This window comes from Podarcis melisellensis, assembly GCF_964234715.1.
Source record: "Podarcis melisellensis genome assembly, chromosome: 4".
Taxonomy (NCBI): domain Eukaryota; kingdom Metazoa; phylum Chordata; class Lepidosauria; order Squamata; family Lacertidae; genus Podarcis; species Podarcis melisellensis.
In genome coordinates, this window is record NC_138531.1 from 30,959,376 (window position 1) to 30,979,762 (window position 20,387).

The following is a 20,387-nucleotide window of genomic DNA, read 5'->3' on the forward strand; positions in this document are numbered from 1 at the left end:
TTATTTATTATAATGCAGCAAAATCCACAGCTATCACCAAGCGGTTCAAATAAATGCTTTCTAGGGTGAACAGTAAGAATAGGGTGTTTCTTTTCACAGTTTGCACTCTAATAAATATTATAAGAACAAGCTAAATAATATCCTGTATAGGGACACACATTTGTCATTGTATTTTAACTTTTACAGTACATGTCTACTCATAACTAAGTCCCACTGAGCTCAATGGGGCATATTCCCAAGTAAGTAGGTAAAAGATTGTAACTGGGATGTCTTTTAGTTTTAAACTAGCACATGGTTTTGTTTTGTTTTTAAAAAATAAAGTTTTTATTAGTTTCCAAAGTACGTGCATTGCCTCTTTTTTCAGATTGTGTTTTCTACAGAGCAATTACATTTGTTGTGAGACATACTATCTATAAGGTTGGGGAAGAAAAGAGGGCGGTAGGGGGTAGAGTGGTAAAACTTATGTTCTTTTAGTGTATGTCTGGGGTTTTGTGTCAGCAGGGTAGGTCTCTTTCTATTTGCTTGTTATAGTTCCTTGGTAGTGAGAGAGGTTGGGGGTCTAGGGCGTGGTTGGTTGTCTTTAGTTGGCTGCAGTGAGATTGGGGGGGTGTCAAGTTAGCCATACTGATTTGTATGCTGTGGGTGGATTCTTGTTACTGTATTTTGTTGGGCTGTGTATGTGATAAAAGGGGAGCCATATCGGATTGAAGGTGTCCTCTTCTATTTGTTCCCATGCCAGCTTCAGTCTATTGGTTAGCTTTTCCAGTAAGGTTGTTTCACACACAATTTGATACCAGTGGTCCATGTTTACTCCTGACAGGTCTCTCCCGTGTCTGGCAATGATGCTTCTGGCTGCTGAGAGGAGCTGGGTTATGAGCTCTTTATTCTGCAAGTGGGAATTATTATCTTAATAGTTTTCAGATGAACATTACTGAGATAGATCATTGCAGCTTATCCATGAAGTCTACACTATGAATTTTCACAAGACCGACGTGAATTCGTTAAAGAAGTAATTATGAAAACGGAAAGCATTAGACCCCTGTAACTTCAACACTTTCAAGGAAGGAATATTGTTAACGCTCGTCTATAGAAACGCACTCCTATTCGAGGAGCAACTACTATTAACCTCTAAGGATATAAAAGGTCCAATTATGAAAATATAATTGTATATACATAAATGGGAATGTGATCTATAATATATTTATTTCTAAATGGAAATGGATATGGAAGACTAGTCAAGCAGCAGAGTGCAGCAAGGTCAATTCCATTGCTAAGATCATAAACAAAAAGGTGAGCAGAGGGATGGCCTTTTGTAAAATCTTGCAGTCTCCCAAAAAAGCCCACCCCCCCCTTCTTCTGAGCCAAAAAAAGTTCACTTTTTAGCTCAGCCCTATTAAAAAATCCCCACCTACTCACAACGAAATGCAGATCCTTCCAAGCAGCCTGTGCAGATGCTTTTTGTAATACATTATGAAAGAAACATGACTCAGCATTACACAGAGACTGGCCCTTCATTTGCATATTTATTTATATAATACTTAAAGCAGCTTAAAAATGAACAGCTCAAGTGTGTTTCTATGCAGACACAAAACCAACTAAGGACATATCTGTTCTTCCGTTTTAGATCCAAGGTAAAACTTTTCCTTTTACAAAGAACAAGGATACAGGGAGATTCTTGCCCCCTTCAGATTTTTGACCGATGCACAGTGGTACCTCGGGTTAAGTACTTAATTCGTTCTGCAGATCTGTTCTTAACCTGAAACTGTTCTTAACCTGAAGCACCACTTTAGCTAATGGGGCCTCCTGCTGCTGCCGCGCTGCCAGAGCACGATTTCTGTTCTCATCCTGAAGCAAAGTTCTTAACCCGAGGTACTATTTCTGGGTTAGCGGAGTCTGTAACCTGAAGCGTATGTAACCCGAGGTACCACTGTATTCAGCGGCGTAGCTAGTCGCTCGGGTGCCTGGGAGGTGCACGCATCCTGCCGCCAGGGGCGGGGCAAGCTGCCCACGGGGGCTGGGTGAGCCAAGGCAGGGCGCGCTGTGTGGAGCCTCTCTGCAGCCCCCCTTCAACTGTAGAGCAGCTGAGGCAGTGGGCCGACGCAAGCCTGTGCTGCTCGAAGAAGCATCACAGAGCTTGCAGGCCCACCGCCTCCCCCTCAGGAGAGACGTGTGGCTCAGGCACGCTGCAGGCCCTGCGGTGTGGTGCATAGTGCCCCCTGCCTCACCTAGCTACCAGTGGTGTAGGAAGGGGGGGGAAGGAGTTTTTTTTAAAAAAAAAAAAAGTGTTGCGAGCCCAATGTTTTATTAAAAAACCCCAACACATATTTTTGCCATTTTATCACCACCACCACCACCCCAGTAATGACACCAGGGGTGGTCCACAACCATCGCACCCTCCTTCCTATGCCACTGAATGTATTACCATGACAACAATGAACCGACATATGATGCAGCTGCTGCACTTACTTCACAAAATGTTAACTAGCCTTTTTGTTCAGGTTTCTGCTCACTAAACAAAACTCTCTTGGCTGAGTAATTAAATAATTCCAAATATTCCCAGCTCTTTAGCAGGAAATTTCAACTAACTTCAATGTAGTTTTAAGTAAAATAATGTTTGTAGCAAATAGGGAAACGCCAGGAAATCTCACCGGCTTTGTTCGCATGCCACATTAAGCCATACTTAAAAAGCAATCTGTGGTTTAAAGTGAACATGCATCATACTGGTGCATGCTACTTGGAAAGCTCTTATTCCATTCCTGCCCCACTCATTCCAGGAATTAAGCTGGAATCTGGCGTGTCATGTAATCCAAACACAGGCGTGCAAACCAGGTCATTCTGTGATGCAGCAAGGAATCTCAAGGTTAGCTCGTTATTCTCAACTTGAAACTCTTAGCTCTTCCAAAATCGTAACATTAGACAAGCAATCGTGTTCTTCTAAGGCACTCTCACCAGTTTGTTTCTGCCCATAACTTCTGCTGAATTTAGACCCTAATGGTCAAATTGTGTACTGCAAGCAAAGAGCAAAAGCAAACAATATTTATTATTTATTTTAATAAAAGATTATACTTATTTATATAATAATTAAAAAAATCTCTAGGTAGCTTATACAGAAAAGCAATAAAAAATACAACAACGCTATTCAGATCGATTTCCTTTAAATAAATAAAAACTATGGGAGGAAAATGAGATAGCAAACAATGCAAAACTATGTATCAAAATAAAACTGCACCAAGACCAGGAATGTTGTACTACATATCCCATCATCCTTGATCACTGGATGGGATCTATAGTCCAACACCTTCTGCAGGACCGCAGGTTTCCCAACCCTGACCAAGGTGCTACTAGATGTAAGAAAAGGAACAGATTGGTAGAGCATTCCAAACTACAGGAAGCCAGCACAAGTTACACTGGGGTTAAATTATGCCAGTATAATCTAGCCCTATCCCTAAACTCTGTTCAGCAACAGGGCTACTGCCAACTGAGCTGGCCAGGGGGGAGACAATCCTTTAAAATAGTGATGATGTGACTGAGCTGAACACAATCTAGAGTAGTGGCAAATGTCTCACTGTCCCATCCCACCAGAACACCCTGGTCTTGGGTGAACTGGTTTCAGCTGAGCCAGGTGACCCCAAGCCCAATCTGTGCGTACACAGAGCGCGCTTTCTCCAATCACCTCCTATTGGGGCAGGCCTATGGATGTTGTTTGAATTATGGTGCTGGAGGAGACTCTCGAGAGTCCCATGGACTGCAAGAACATCAAACCTATCCATTCTGAAGGAAATCAGCCCTTAGTGCTCACTGGAAGGACAGATCCTGAAGCTGAGGCTCCAATACTTTGGCCACCTCATGAGAAGAGAAGACTCCCTGGAAAAGACCCTGATGTTGGGAAAGATGGAGGGCACAAGGAGAAGGGAACAACAGAGGACGAGATGGTTGGACAGTGTTCTCGAAGCTACCAGCATGAGTTTGACCAAACTGTGGGAGGCAGTGAAAGACAGGAGTGCCTGGCGGGCTCTGGTCCATGGGGTCACGAAGAGTCGGACATGACTAAATGACTAAACAACAACGGATGTTGCAGCACTATGGCAATCTCCTTCACCATACTTAACTTGTTTATGAATGAAATAGCTAAAAATGGGAAGCAGTACAGTAGTAACTTTGTCACTTCTATATACCAATACATAAGTACATCAGTATATCGCTCAGCACATAGGTTTCCATACTCTCTTTTTCTAAAGACGGTGAAAAATGTTGTTGTTTTTTTTGTGGGGAACACCTGTGGGAACACTAATTGTCAAGAGAGGAATAGAGAATACCCTTTGTATAGCTAGTAGTTGCCTTTTACTGCGTGAAGGTATAGACAACTGCAAACTGCTATTTACAAAAGCACACTATGTAAAAATGACCCCTGAACATTTTGAAGCCTACATGTGTATAGAGCCTAAGAGTGTATAAAATACATTTTAAAGCATAATTATTCTATCTAGCGTGGCACAGAACTTCAAAGAACCAAAGATCTCTCTGTAAACTCTGCCCTTAATAAATGTGAGAGTACAAACAACTATTATATTACACAGAATATGTGCTAAAGGCAGAATTTTTTCCTACCTGTTCTATTTACAATGAGCTAGAGCATAGAAGACATTTCTATCTTTTTAAAAGTCATTTAAATTATTTCCCTCTTCATGCAGCAAAATACACATCTAGAGTCTAACTCCTCTTGTTACAAAATGTTTAAAAATAATAATTTCAGAGCCTGAATTGATTTAAGCATTGCAGACAGAACTGTTCATGCTACGTTTTGTCTTCCACACACATTATATGAAGGAGGAGATGGTTTTCTTTAAAGCTCACAAAAAAAGGATTTGAAGGCTGTTCACAGTGTAAATAATAAGCATCCTGCATATTTTCAGACCTAGCAGTTACAGAGGACTTTTGCAATTGCTCTGTCAAACTGATTTTAAAACCCAAATATGTGCACCTTTCAAAGGCACATTACACATATGAGAACTGCAAAAAACTGTTATATTTTCCCCCTTTTCAACAAAACATACAGAAAACTCCAGACCACTGAAATACTATAATGCTTCTTTAACTTTGGCACAGTGATCCCAAACATAGACAGGATTTATTTTCAGTTACAGATAGGTAGCCGTGTTGGTCTGCCATAGTCAAAACAAAAAAAATTTCCTTCCAGTAGCACCTTAAAGACCAACTAAGTTAGTTCTTGGTATGAGCTTTCGTGTGCATGCACACTTCTTCAGATACACTGAAACAGAAGTTACCAGAAGTGTGCATGCACACGAAAGCTCATACCAAGAACTAACTTAGTTGGTCTTTAAGGTGCTACTGGAAGGATTTATTTTCAATTATTCATGGTCTGCAGCTATTTCCCACCTCCATATGGGAACTTTTAGAAACATTTGTTTGTTTTTCTTGGGTCGCTAAGGATGTAGATACGTATAGACAAGACAATCTAACCCTGTAATAAAAACTAGTACAATGTAAAACTAGTACAATGTAGGACTTACCTACAATGTAACAATATAATAAATATCAACATGAAATCATGAATTTTAAAGGAAAACTTATTAAGCATTATCTTATACAAATATCTTATAACATACTTTACAGTACTGTAAAGTATATTGTAAGACATTTTTACAATCCTTGCCCTGGCTCAGTATTTAACCTCTCTGTGACTACAGCCTCTGTCTCTAACCCTCAGTTTCTGCTTGATGACAGCAATTTATATAAAAGCTTCTGAAGTGAGGAGAACATAAGTGCTTCACCTGTTGGCTATTCAAGCATACCCAAAGTAGCCCAGAAGCTATAGCAACCATAAGCTGAAAATACATTAAGATGGTTTTGTTTTTTTGTTTTTTTAACTGAATCATTTTATTGACAGGTGTACTTAAAAAAAAAAGCCTTCCCTGTTAGAGGCAAATGCAACAAAATGCAAAGTTGCATACTGTCATAGTATAGGCAAGTAACAAGAGATTGCATGTGCACTGTCCTTTCAGAAATGTTGTTTTGGAAATAAAGAATGCATTTCTAGAATATCAAATAAACTGTCATTGGTAAATGTAATGCAAAGTCAATACTACTCACATTTCAAGCCCCACCCCCAACAGCTGAATGTTTTGGGTGTGCTCTATAAGGTATGGTTGGAGATGGTTTTACCACACATATCTGAAAATGCCTGAGCTGGTCATCATACAAAGAAACACCATGGGACAATAACATAATTTGGCCAAATCCACTGCTGCGATGCAGGATTGTCTCTTAGTAACAGAGATCCATTTGCTTTTGGAAAGGATTAATCCTTACTCCTTAATATTAACCCCCTGAAACAATGTTAACATATATTCTTTCAGAACAATTACACAGGCCTAGGCCAAAATGAAACTGACAGCCTTTATTTAGAACACACCATTTCCAGAGCCAGTCATAGATCCAAGCACTAAGGCAAAGGTAAAGGACCCCTGGACAGTTAAGTCCAGTCAAAGGTGACTATAGGTTTGGGCGCTCATGTCGCTTTCAGGCCAAGGGAGCCGGCATTTGTCCGCAGACAGCTTTCCGGGTCATGTGGCCAGCATGACTAAACCGCTGCTGGTGCAACAGGACACCATGACAGAAACCAGAGTGCACAGAAATGCCGTTTACCTTCCCAACGCAGCAGTATCTATTTATCTACTCGCACTGGTGTGCTTTCAAACTGCTAGGTTGGCAGGAGCTGGGACAGAGAAATGGGAGCTCACCCCGATTTGAACCGCCAACCTTCTGATCAGCAAGCCCAAGAGGTTCAGTGGTTTAGACCACAGCGCCACCTGCAATCCAAACACTATTTAGCTTCCAAGGAGTCAGTGTACAATGAGAGCTAAGAATTAGGAACCAAGAAGTCTTTCCCTCAACTGTAATCTCTGCCACAGACTCACTGAGTGGTCATGTCTCAGGCTTCCACTGACAACATGATACACCAATATTGGCCTACCTTCCAGTACTGTTGTTAGGACTGCCGAGATAATATATGGGAAACACAAAAAGATATATACATACAGTGGTACCTCTGGTTACGTACTTAATTCGTTCTGGAGGTCCGTTCTTAACCTGAAACTGTTCTTAACTAGAGGCGTGCTTTCGCTAATGGGGCCTCTCGCTGCCGCTGCACTGCCAGCACGATTTCTGTTCTCACCCTGAAGCAAAGTTCTTAACCCAAGGTACTATTTTTGGGTAAGCGGAGTCTGTAACCTGAAGCGTATGTAACCTGAAGTGTATGTAACCCGAGGTACCACTGTATGTATGTATTATGATTATCTTTCTTAAAAACTTACACTGAGGTGTTATTTTTAAAAGACCATGACGCACAAAATTAACCCTCACAGCCTCAGGCCATTTTCACAACTGCATTTTAAAATCACCTCTCAGCCTCACTGCGTTGTTTGTGGAACATAGATCTGTAGAGTTGGGAGGGACCATGAGGATCATCTAATGCAGTGTACCCATTTGAATACTATTCATATGATTTCTTTTTATTTTATTTTTTTAAGAGTTGTATTTAATTCAAAGTGTGTTCTGGCCAATGTGGGAATTACATCTGAACTGCAGCTGCCAGGAAAAAACCACAACCGAATTCACAGCCTCTGGTGAAAATTACCCTGACTCAGCACCCCTCAAGAATTATCATCATCAATTTGCCTTGGCGAAGCATCTTTATCAGCTTTAAGGTGCTGTTCTCTGTGTATGTGTCTGTCTGTCTCATGCACGACCCTCGATTTCGGCGCGCGGCGGAGGGGGGCCAAGTTGCCAGGCCATCTCCTCCCATGCCCTTGCACCTGACTTGAGCTGCCGCCACCTGTGCGCGCGCGCGCCCCCCTGGAAAGAAAGCGAGGGCGCCCCCCAACGCTCGCCGCGCGAAGAGGCGGCCGGAGTGACCCGCTGCTCTTGCTGTTTATCTGTGTCACTGTGTCAGGCGCCACCTGCTTGGGCTTACCTGAAGTGCCTGTACTGGGAGAGGTGGTCGCGCGCCGCCAGCACGCGCCAGATGCTGTTGCTGTTGCTGCTGCTGCTGTTGCAGCTGCTGCTGTCCGCGGTGGCGACCTGTGCGCCGCTGCAGAGCTTGCTACGGCGGCCACTTTCCCCGTGGCCGTCGCCGCTGCTGCTCTTCCACTCGTGCCAGAGGTCTCCGGACCAAGTCTCCGTGGCGCACGCCAAAGCGGCGGGAGAAGGCGGCTGCGGCTCCGCTTCTCGACCGGGGCTGCTGCTGCTGCTGCTAGCGGCGGTGTCTCTGCTGTTGTGGCACCTCCGCCGGCTGTATCTCATGGTGTGAGGGGAGACTCCGCATGCCGGGCTCCCGCTTCCCCCTCAGCACCGGCCCAGCCTGGAGACTGGCGGGAAAAGCGGCTCGGCAAAGGCGCGAAAGCGGCCGGGAGCCTCCAGAGGAGGGAGACGCAGACTGAGGGCGCCTGGGTAGCTGCTGCTAGCGCGGGCTTCTCTCGGGGCATGAAGTTGCGTGCGCGCCGGCTCCAGCAAGGGCTCCCTGGGCGGGAAGTTGGTGCCCCGGGGCCAAGAGCGGGGCATCCTCCCCAGCAGCGCCTCATCCGCGCCCGCTCTCAGCCGAGAGGGGGGCGAGTCGCTGGGGCGCCGCTCGGCGGCTTCCGGCGCCCCTCACACCATCGGGGGAGCCCTGCTCGCGCTCCCTCGCCGGCGTCTCCAGTGAGAGTAGGAAGCGTGCGCTTCCCGATTTAGTAGGGCGGGGAGCAGGGGAGGTCCCTGCTGCTGCTGCTGCTGCTGCTGCTGTTGGAGAGAGAGAAATAAACCAGGCTCTTTAGCAAAAGGAGAGCGGGAGTCGCCGGTGAGCAGCAGCAGCTCCGAGCCAAGCTGTGAAATGGGTCAGGGAGGTGGAATGGGACTCTCGGATCGCCGCCTCCCGTCCTCGCACCCAGCCTTCCTCCCCCACTTTCGGGAAAAGTGGGTGGGCTTAGATTTTTGGAGGGGGGGTAGGGAAAGAGAGAGAGAGAGAAAGCTGGGGGGGGGAGAGAGAGAAAGCGGTCCCTCCTCTTGTTTTTGCACAAGTGCAGGAAATGTTCCACTGACCTACATATTTTAGCAAACATTATACGTGACCTGCCCCCACCCCCACCCGAGTCTGGGAGGAAGAGGAGGAGACATGGGAGGACCTAAAAGGAAAAAAGAATTTGACCCTTAGTGTGAGATCGGAGGGAAGGTAGGTTGTCGTTTCTATAACAAACTAGAACTTGCGCGTGTGTGTAGCATATATCTCCGTCTCTCTATATAGTTAAATAGACTGACTGCACGACGCGAATATTGAGGATCAGATAAGTATACTGGCCATTGCATAAGGCATTCTTAATCCTGGCCGTGTGCTGCACAGTACGGTGCTTTCTCACTTCTGCTGTTTGGGTGTTCGGCAACCAGCCATTGCCACCTGATGCCATAACATCTGTTTCAGGAGATTGCTTAAATGTGTTTAGATATCTGAAGTGAACACTTGCTGAAAGACTGTATAAGCTTTTTTTTCAGGAAAGCCTATGAATGCCTAGTACAACCCTGGACACCTGAACCGACTAATGCAGGTTAAATGAAACATACTTGGATGTCAAGTATGCCTGTGAGGATGCTTCTGTTTTAGATTTTGAATGTTCATGCATTAAAAAAAAAATCAAAGCTTTCCCAAACTCCTATTTCAAATTTGTGGTGTCTAAGTTTTGATTGACTTATATTTTAATAAGTCGCTGTGCATCAATTCTCTAACATAAGTGACCAAAACCTCAAGCTGCACTATATTTATCTAATTTTAGATGGCAAATATCCCCCCTAAGCACACAAGCAATATGTGTGCTTCTTTTTCCTTATGGGAAAAGATTTGTTCGTTGTAGATTGCATCAAGTCTTAGTCATGCTCAAACCATCAATGGACTTAAGTCCAATGAGTCTATTCTCAGCATGACCCATTGGATTCAGTGCTGGCATCACACCCATTCAGTATTGCAGGATTTGATCTTTGACTTCCAGGTCCTGAAGGTCCGTTGACCAAGTTTTGATAAGTGCTGGCGTCAGGCCTTCCAATATTGAACAGTAAGATATTTAGCTATTAAGGGAGCTTGAATGAGACATGATGTAACCTCCCTCACATAGATAGTTACAGTACGTATATGGGTTGTCTTCAATGGACCTAAGCTAGCCATAGAGCTATTAGTTTCTATAGGGGTAGACTGAGTAAAAGTTAGTTGAGATTCAACTCACAAGTCTTGTCAGTGGAAACCCTGCACAGGGAGTTCCATTTGTGCAATGGGGCTTTCCCCTTTCTCTCCGCTTGCACCCCACAAATTGGTTCAGAGCAGCGGTTGGGAGAAGCCCCAGAACAGCGCATAGACGGAGGCGAGGAAAGTTCCATCTGAGAAGCTTGCCTTGACGGAACAATCAACATAGCTCAACACAATTCCACCCTGTGTCTTCAAATTAAGTTAAGAGATGAAAATCTGAAGCCTAAATAAAAATGAATATAATTCTGCCCTATATTTCACCACAATAGAACTATAATAGGACAAGTCCTAGTATATGAGATAAGAGTTCCACCAGGTGTAGCATCTATCCAGCTGGAGGTGCTATCTGCAAGCCCAAGCCCATGGATTAGTGTGAACTATAATTAGTAGGCAGACTGATGTTTACACATATCACCTGTAGCCACAAACCCAGTTCAGTTCTGATTGTTCTTATTTTTATTAGATGCTTGACAAACATACAGGCAGTCAATGAAATGTCATGGTCTGGTCTACACCCAGCTGAGGGTGTCAGGACCAGGGGCAGGATGGCGGGGTGGGAGCAGGAACGAGAGTCCAGAAGCCAAGGTCCCAGGATCAGGAAGCAAGAAGCCAAACGCAGCAAGGCAGGAAACGTATTTCTGTGGCAAAGAGCTGAAGGGAAATGCTGACCTTATATCCCTTCCCGGCTCTTGCCACCAGGTGCAGTGAGTTACCAAGCGGCCTCACCTGTGCAGCCGCACCTTGCCTCTCCAGAACAAACTTAGGAAGGCCCCAGTCCTGCAAAGCCTTACTGGTCACAGGGCCTGGCTCCTGCATGTACTCCTGACATGAAAGGAAATCTGGACATGCAAACAGGTGGCACTAATGATGTGATGTTCATTTTGCAATTACTCTGAACAGCAGGCTGTTGTTAACATATCTGCAGCTATAATACCATTGCCACCATATACATGGCTCCACGGGGAAGGGCATAGTGGCAAACTAGACCAGGTCCATTTCCAGCAGGGACTTATTCCAATGGGACTTTCTCCCAAGTAAGTGTGTATAGGATTACTGACACAATTCAAGAAGCCATTTGTTCAGAAATGGAGCCTCCTTTTCGAAACATGCCTCAACTGAAGTTAATGGATGGGGTGTTGCTGTTTATTCCAGTAGGAGCCATGACAAGACAGAAAACGACTTGGTGCTACTCAAAGCATAAGGTTATATGATGCCACACTCCCAGACCTATTTTGTGGGGCAAATAGGGCAGTTGATATATTTCTCACCTGCATTATTGTGTCCAACACTCCTTTTGGAAACTAATATATGATACAAATAAATTTAGTAGCTGTATCATTTTAGGCTTACAACCTAAGTGGGTGGGTTGTTTTGTACACATTGTTTAGTTAATGATGTTTAATTATTTCTTTCACCAGTTCAAAAGTTGCTGTTCACCACTGTGAAGTGTTTTTTTTTTAACCCTTGCTTTTAGAATGCTGACTGTAATCAGAATCAGATTAAAGCCACAAAACACAAACACAAATCTCCTTTCTTCATTTGGCTGTGGCTCAACTTTTTTTTTCTTTATTGGAAATTACAAACAATGATTAAATTATCCTTTGGCACACTAAAATAAATGCCTGAGGGTATAAAGCATGAGGTTAAACAGGAGTGGAACAAAACTTTTTGTGTGGTGCCTGATGAAATTTTCCATGTGTTGCACAACAAATAAAATGTAATTTATTCCTATTGTGTCAAGTATGGCCGCAAAAGTGCATGGAGTACTATTCACAGGCAAAACTAGCCAGATCCAGAGGCAAAAATGGGCAGATCAACAGATAACAGAGTAAACCAAACCCACTAGGATAAAAGAGTTTGGATTTGTCTGATTTTTGGCTTTCCTGACTTAGCCAAAGCTACACTGGCATAAATCGTTCACCCCAACTGAACTGAAGATATGCTTGGGGCATAAGCCCCTCACCCCAGCTCTGCCGGGACTCAATTGGAAGTTAAGCTGTATTCCTAAACCTGGGCCTGTGTATGAACACAGATGCACAGAAGATATAGTGACTTGGGATCTGAGCTGGCACAGCTCATCACAACAGCAAACAGCTACACAACCAGGGTTTTCTCTACCAGGATAGCACTGTAGACAAATGAGACCAATCTGACACAACCTGAGATGTCTAGGTAATTTGCTGGACTAGAGACAAACAAAAGCTCAAATGCCTTTTCAGCTTTGCTAAGTCTGTTTTGCAAGCGCAAAAAGCACTAGTGAGGCTGTCAAAAACAAGACACAGATTTGCCTCCAGGGAGATGAGTTATGTTGAGGCAGCCTACTTTATGAAGGCCAGTGGAGTTACCAGTTAAAAAAATAAGAAGGTGTCTTTTGGGGTTTTTTTTAATGTTAGAGGAGCAAGCATTTTCTCCCTTTAAGCTTGAGATAATGTGTTTTTAACACGATCATCTTGCTCATTGTTTCCCAGTTAATTAATCAGAAAATCAATTACAAACTAAAAAGGGCATTCTGTTATAATAATGGCATTATAACGCATCTTTTACCTTACGTTTAGCAACATGATATAAATACACAAAAGGTGCCATGTTATTATTAGCTTTTCTGAAATCAGAGATCAAGCACTCCATTATCAGTGAGAAGAACCTATATTAAAACCAATCTTTTTTCTTTTCCAAAGTTGGCCGGTACAGTAGATGCTCTTTGTTGCATGCTGAACACAGCCTAGGGCACCCTGCCATTCAAATCAAGAACAAGTTAACCTACCTAACTGGTAATTCTAGTCTCATTTAGGGAGATCAAATACTCATAATGAAAGAGTCTCTGCATTGTTGTCCCTGCCTTCTAGAATAAGGCTTCACATACTTGACAATATAAAGCTGCACTTGTGAAATGCCACACCTTTGTTTAACTTGGGCTGCCCCCAGACTGCTTGTGTTTTGTGGGAGGGATTCAGTCGCATACTGGAAATATAGGTTTACGCAATTCATGTGGATTAAAGAGCTTTGTTGCCAAAATAAAAATCCACTTTTTAAGGAAACAGCAATACAAAAGCTTCTTAGAGTTCAGAAAGTGATGGAGGGCACTAGGGGGCATTGATGCGTGCTAGGGGCTTTCTTGCTGAAAGTTCAGTCTTTTAAGCCATTATGCTATTTTAGATATCATATACTAGGGTTTATGATTTTCCTTTCTCCCCAATTCAGAGATATAAAATCTGAAAGAGCGGAACTTTGTCTTCCCTGTTCAACAGTTGGATGGTAGGGAGGAGGTGGCAGAATATTTTTGACTGATTTATCCCCCCAATAGATAAAAGGAATACTTTGTGTAGCAACTCACATATCGCTGAATCAGCACAATCCAACTTGCTTAAAACAAGATAATCATTCCATCCCAGTAACCAATTGTGCTTGCTGTGGGATGGCATGGCTGTAACAATGCATTTAAGTTGCCATGGAACACTTACCATTGGGAGGCTCTTATCTAGATAAAGGTAAGGAACTCCTGGACGGTTAAGTTCAGTCAAACGTGACTGTGGGGTGTTGCACTCATCTTGCTTTTTAGGCTGAGGGAGCCGGTGTTTGTCCATAGACAGCTTTCTGGGTCATGTTGCCAGCCTGACTAAACCGCTTCTGGTGCAACGGAACACCGTGACGGAAACCAGAGCGCACAGGAACGCCATTTACCTTCCTGCCACACCTATTTATCTACTCGCACTGGTATGCTTTCAAGCTACTAGGTGGGCAGAAACTGGAACAGAGCAACTGGAAGCTCACCCCGCTGTGCAGATTAGAACTGCCAACCTTACAATTGGCAAGCCCAAGAAGCTCAATGGGTTTAGATCACAGCGCCACCCATCAGGGGTGACTAACTTGTAGCCCTTCATACGTTGGATTTCAACTACCATAAGTCCCAGCCAGTGGTCAGGGATAATGGCAGTTGCAGTCAGCAATGTTTGGAGGCGCACAGATGATCCACCACTTTTCTAGAGCCTCCCCATAAGTAACACTAATATATATATATATATATAATTTTACACCACTTATATACCACCTGATATCAATTTAAATCTAAATGTTACAATATGTACATTGAGTCCCTTCTTTAGTGGGCAAATCAGTTAACATAACCTTCTGTGCTGCACTCAAAAAACCTTATATAGAGAGAAGATTCAGCTGTGGGGGGGGGACGACTACCCTGTTTTCTAGCTCTGAAAAGATCAGTGGAAGTGCTTTCCCCTTGAATTCAGCCTTGGCTCCTTTGTGAATTTGTAACTCTTAATTATGGCGTGTAGAACAAAGCATTTGTTAAGTAAATTAATATGAAACAGGCCTGCTCTTACAGGCACCAAGAGATTCACAGTATACATTTTGGTTTTTAGTTTTTCATAGGACAAGGGATCTATCTTCCCCGATATTGCCACTTGACATTCAAGGCTTGAATGGCCCAAACAATCATCTAGATCTATGTCTGGCAAGTGTTCTTGTTCAATTGCTTTTTAAACAAAAGGACATCTCAAGCACTTGAACTGCAGGGTACAGTGTGTTTTCAGCACAGAACTGTTGTGTGTTCTGATTCTTGAATGATACACTACAGGAGGAGGAAGAAGGCAGGTGCAGCTCACACTGCCGTGTTCCTGTTCATGCTCAAGTTCTTGCAAATGTTTAACCACAAATGGGACAGAAGTGTACAAAATATTCACTAGATTTTGAAATCTGGCAAATGTCCAGGGCTTGCTTGTTGAGTGAAAGCTTCACTGGAGGAGAGGGCCCAAACTGTCTAGGATGCAAGAAGCATGCATGTTTCTGAGTACGTAAAAAAGCAACTGTGCAAAAGCCTCAGAACCATGGGATGGGATTGAAAAATAAACATTTTGTTATTTTTTTTCTCCCTGCCAGTGCTCCTGACCCCACTTTCTGAAGCTGCTATTACCATTTCAAAGGAAGCTCCATTGAAATCTACATTTGTCAGGTGCTGAGCATAATGTAGGCTCGCCATCTTCCTGGAAGAGATGCTGTGTCTTCAACAGGTAACAAAAGACGGGAACTTCAAACAGGTGGTGCAATGAGGATCTCTCCCCACTGTGAATTCCCCTAAATCTTATTCAGCTTTGATCAGACACTGCACCACACAGTAGCAGGTCTTCCTGCAGATTAGGTAAGGTCTCAGAATGAGGTTTTTTTCTTTAAGATGCAAAGAAGACTGTGAAGAAAAGACACGCTGAGCTGAAGTTTTATTCCAATGAATGCATGCTTAGATTAGGGGTAGTGAACTTTTTTCAGCCAGAGGGCCGCATGCCAGAGACAAAAGTGGGCAGAACATTGCACTGGACATTGCACATTCTGCTGATGGGATGTGGGTTTGCATTGTAAAAACAGCTCTTTTTGATGGGGATTGGACTAGATTCACCTCGGGGTCCCTTGCAGCTCTACAATTCTATGATTATTGTGTCTAGATGTGTCATTAAATGTGTCTTGGCATTGAAGTTTTCATGTATATGCAGACAGCATCAGCAAGAAGGATACAGTGGTACCTCGGGTTACATACGCTTCAGGTTACAGACTCCACTAACCCAGAAATATTACCTTGGGTTAAGAACTTTGCTTCAGTATGAGAACAGAAATTGTGCAGCAGCGGTGCGGCGGCAGCAGGAGGCCCCATTAGCTAAAGTGGTGCTTCAGGTTAAGAACAGTTTCAGGTTAAGAACGGACCTCCAGAATGAATTAAGTTCTTAACCCAATGTACCACTGTATTTATGAAGGACACAGCAGGCATGGAGAGGCAATTTAACCATTTCCTCCCATGCTGCAGTCCTAAGAACTATTGCTCTTCTGAGATCAATTCCTAATTTGCTTTGGAGAGAGCCCCCCCTGTTAATATTTGGATTTCCTACCAATGCAAATAGCAATTTCAAAGGGCTGGTTTTCATAAGGACCACAACAGGTGTGGAAAGGGTTGAACTCTCCATCTGCTGTGGCCCTGACTATTATCAATTGATGCTATTTGCATTTAAAACAACAGCAGCACGCCAGCACACTGGATGCAAAGATACATTTAACACCACATCTAGCTTGCCCTTAGAAATGCTTGTAAGGAAAAAGAAAAAGAAAACCTTTTGGAGCAGCACTATAATCTCCATCTGTTACTGCTATTCAGAGACTGTACATAAGATGAGTTATTTCCACTATGCTAACACATATATCTGTCTGACCAGCAGCTTAATTTTAGCACGTATTCTGTAAAAGTGTTCCATTTATCTCTTTATTTATTTGATATAAAAATTCTGTCAATGCTCTACTTCTGCCTGTGTCTCCATCTGTTCATGAAGATCCACAAATACCATTTGGACACAATTTCAGATGCAATGTTCAGAACTGGACTCTATCAGTACTTGACATCCTGATCTGATGTATATTGTTTCAGTCTGAATCACTAGCGGGAACAAGCAGGCACAACAGGTCAATCAGTAAAAGAGACAGTTGGCCCACCTGTATCTTCTCAAAAACTAGCAACTATTAATAAACTAGGAACAATTGAAAGAGCATGTATGCACAATGGCAGCATCAACCTCAGAACATCTGTGGGTCCTTGTGTTTTGGTTCAGGCTGAGACTAATAATGGCAATTGAACTGATTTTCAGGGTCAGCTCAGCCTCTACAGCTCCCTGTTCCATTAGCAAACTCTTGTCTGTTTCCTGCATTATACAGTAACAAGTATACACTTGAAAGGGAAGTGTACATCCAAAGAAGCATACTAAGGGATTCTTACAGCTATGGAAAACAGAAGAGTAGATCACAATATACAGAACAGCAACACAACAGAAGTCTGCCAAAGCAGCAAAAACATAACAAAAAGGACTTACTGTTGATAAGTGTTCACCTTAGAAAAAATCCCATTGTGTGGGAATCCTTAAAATCACAGAGTTTACAAAATGTGGTTGCCAATTCCACACACTTAACAAACAAAGCATAAGTCTTTGAAGATCTCTGGGGCACAAGCTACGTGAATGAATCTTCCCTGAATAGGAGTTCCAAGTTTGCAAGTAGTTGCTTCCCATTGCTTGCCTTCCTCCCATAGAGTACAGATGACATTGAACTTGGATTGTCATAAGACCATAAGAAAAGCCCTGCCCAATCAGGACAAAGGTCCACCTGATCTAGCATCCTATTCTCACAGTGATGCCTAGGGGATATTTGCAAGCAGGACCTGAAGGCAATAGTGTTTTCTTCACTTGTGACTTCCAGCAACTGGCACACAGAGTCATACTGTTTCTGGCACTGGGGTAGAACATAGCCATTGATAACCCTATCCTACATGAATTTGTATAATCCTCTTGTCAGAGTTGTACTGTGCTGAAGCCTTCTGTATTGTGTCACAGCATATAAAGATAAATCTGCAGGCAGATTTCAGTGTAATAGTTTTGGACGCATGGCACATCTCTATTAGGTATTTGGCATTATATTATTATTATTATTATTATTATTATTATTATTATTATTATTAGTTGTATACCAACCTATACCCACAGGTCTCAGGATAAAATCACAATATAAAAACACAAAATGCATAATCAAAATAAAAACAAAAGCAACCCAATAACGCACACCCCCAAATATATTTTGAAGGGGCATTGGATGACATCAGCTGTTTCAGAATAATGATGGGGTAAACAGTGCTCTCCCTCCACCTCCCCATAGCTCCTTCCCTGTTTCTTTCAGCTGTTGATATTTCTAGAGCACATTGCCAGAATGTGGTACTAAGGCTATGAAGATTATCTTTGATGACAAGACAAGTGATAGAGCAACTATTCTAGTGTTTGTTGGCTATTCTGAAAGCTCAGTAAATAACTTTAGGCTTCAGCTACTTTGTCAGCCTACTTTGTCAGATGTGTGAAGTGCTGTCCTCAATTGGCAGGGGTGTGTGTGTGTGTGTGTGTGTGTGTGTGTGTGTGTAAGGGGTTGGGGAACCTAATGTCACACTTCCTCCTGGGCAACCAGTCATGGACAGAGCCAGAGGCAAATGTGAACAGGACAACAAATGTAAATCTGACCCTTATATAATAGGCTAGTTTCTGCACAAACACCGCTCTCCAACCTCCAATCAGACAAGCAAGAGGTATTATCAGAGCTTTAGGAGACTTTTCTCCAAGGCAAATATGATCAAGGAGGGTGTGAAGAAGGGCCAGTGAGGGATGTGGCTGAGGAGAGTTTGTGGCCACATAGACAGGAGCCTGCCTGATATCAATGGGCAGTGTAAGTGTTGCCGCACCAAAGGATAAATTTCTTGCAAAGTTCAAACGTGGCACTTCTAAAAATGCCGGTTCTACAGATTTAAGTAGTCCAGACGGCACATATGATGTGAGGCGATCCTTCAAGTAAACTGACAAAGAGGTCAGAGGGCGATGAGATGCAGAAAACTACAGCCATGGTGTTTACGGTATGTAATTAACGGCTGTCGTTCACAACAAACACTTGTGCTGGTATTGCAGACATCCTAACATGATAAGCCATTGAGTAAGTATAGTGTGGTAAATTCATGGTGTCCGTTCATTCCACAAGTGATAGCACTGAACTTCTTGGTCTATTGCAATTCAGTGGTTTCATTGTGTTTTCGGCAATTCCCCTGCTTATTTGAGCAGCAGACTGGGGAAATGTAAGGCTGGCGTGGGTGCCGCACTCCGTCTTCACAAAAATTCTTCGATCATGGTGATTTCTTGGCATTTTGGCACCTTCCCAGCCCTCTCCCCTCTGAAAACATCAGTAAACGTTTTTTGATGCCAAAGTGTGAGTCAGTGTCAAATTAATTTGTAATTGCACACTCTACAATGCAGAGAGAGAGGCAGAACGATTAGTCACCTCCTTTTCTGTCAAATACAACTGAATATGTAGTGAAAGAAGTCCATTAAAAAATGTGGGCATTGCAGCTAACAGAGATTGATGTAGCTTGCCCTAACCATACCCTCACGGTGCCCTTTTCACGTTTCATTTCTGCTGCCACCGAAATTCCTTCCTTTGAAATGCTTGTTCCTAATCCCAAACAACTCCAGTGAGTCAGGTCGTGAAGGAGACAGATCACTGTTATTAGGAACATGTTTACAGTATTTATAACAAGCAATGAGACAACAAGATGTGACAAGCTGCAGTTTACCGAAGGTCTAATGTATTGCCACGGGTGAGTTACGAGGTACAGGATGGAGCGCAGAGGCCTTTCATTTCCTTGCCGCCACCCCAAAAATGCAGGAAGCTTTCAGGAAAGGTGTTGCCATTAACATCTCCTGATGTGATTGGCTGTAAACAATATTAGAACAAGTTTGTTCCTCCTTGTGATGTCAGGAATAGCACAGTACTGGAATCTAAGGAAATGGAAGCACAGGCAAAAGGTAAAGGACCCCTGGACGGTTAAGTCCAGTCAAAGGCGACTATGGGGTTGCGGCGCTCATCTCGCTTCAGGTTGAGGGAGCTGGCGTTTGTCCACAGACAGTTTTCTGGGCCATGTGGCCCGCTAAACTGCTACTGACGCATGGAGGACCGTGACGAGTGCCAGAGCACACAGAAACACTGTTTACCTTCCTGCCGCAACGGTACCTATTTATCTACGTGCACTGGCATGCTTTCAAACTGCTAGGTTGGCAGGAGCTGGGATGGAGTGACGGGAGCGCACCCCGTTGCGAGGATTCGAACTGCCGACGTTCCAATCAGCAAGCCCAAGAGGCTCTGGTTCAGACCATAGCACCACCCACATCCCAAAATGGAAGCATAGGTACCTGTCTTACACTGAGTCACACCATTGATCCATATAACTCTGTAGGGTTTTTTGAAGTCCCCCCACCAAATCGTGTATAAATTTTATGAAATTATATATTATTTTTTATTATTTTTATTATTATTATTACACTGACTGGCAGCACAATCAATCTGACTGCAATGCACACACACACACACACACACGTGCACACACACACACACACACACACACAGTAAAAACAAACACTAAGTTTCTGCTACATAGCTGGACAAGACACACAGATCTTAGCCTGACGGCCACATACCACGTTTTTAGTTATATGGTAAATGTCACAGGTCTACACTGAAAACGTTTCAGGTAACA

General features: G+C 43.3%; 1 protein-coding gene across 4 annotated transcripts in view; it reads right to left on the reverse strand.

The window, feature by feature from the left end:
• NPAS2 (neuronal PAS domain protein 2) overlaps window positions 1-20,387 on the reverse strand; it is a 98,223-nt gene that overhangs the window by 42,282 nt on the left and 35,554 nt on the right. For 2 of the 4 annotated variants that reach the window (XM_081908874.1, XM_081908875.1), the window contains exon 1: window positions 7,994-8,618. The exons of the other annotated variants lie outside the window; for them this stretch is intronic. In XM_081908874.1, coding sequence (XP_081765000.1) covers window positions 7,994-8,322 — 329 coding nt within the window. In that variant the 5' untranslated portion in view covers window positions 8,323-8,618. Of the gene's footprint in view, window positions 1-7,993; window positions 8,619-20,387 lie in introns of those variants that run through there. 4 annotated transcript variants of the gene reach the window in all.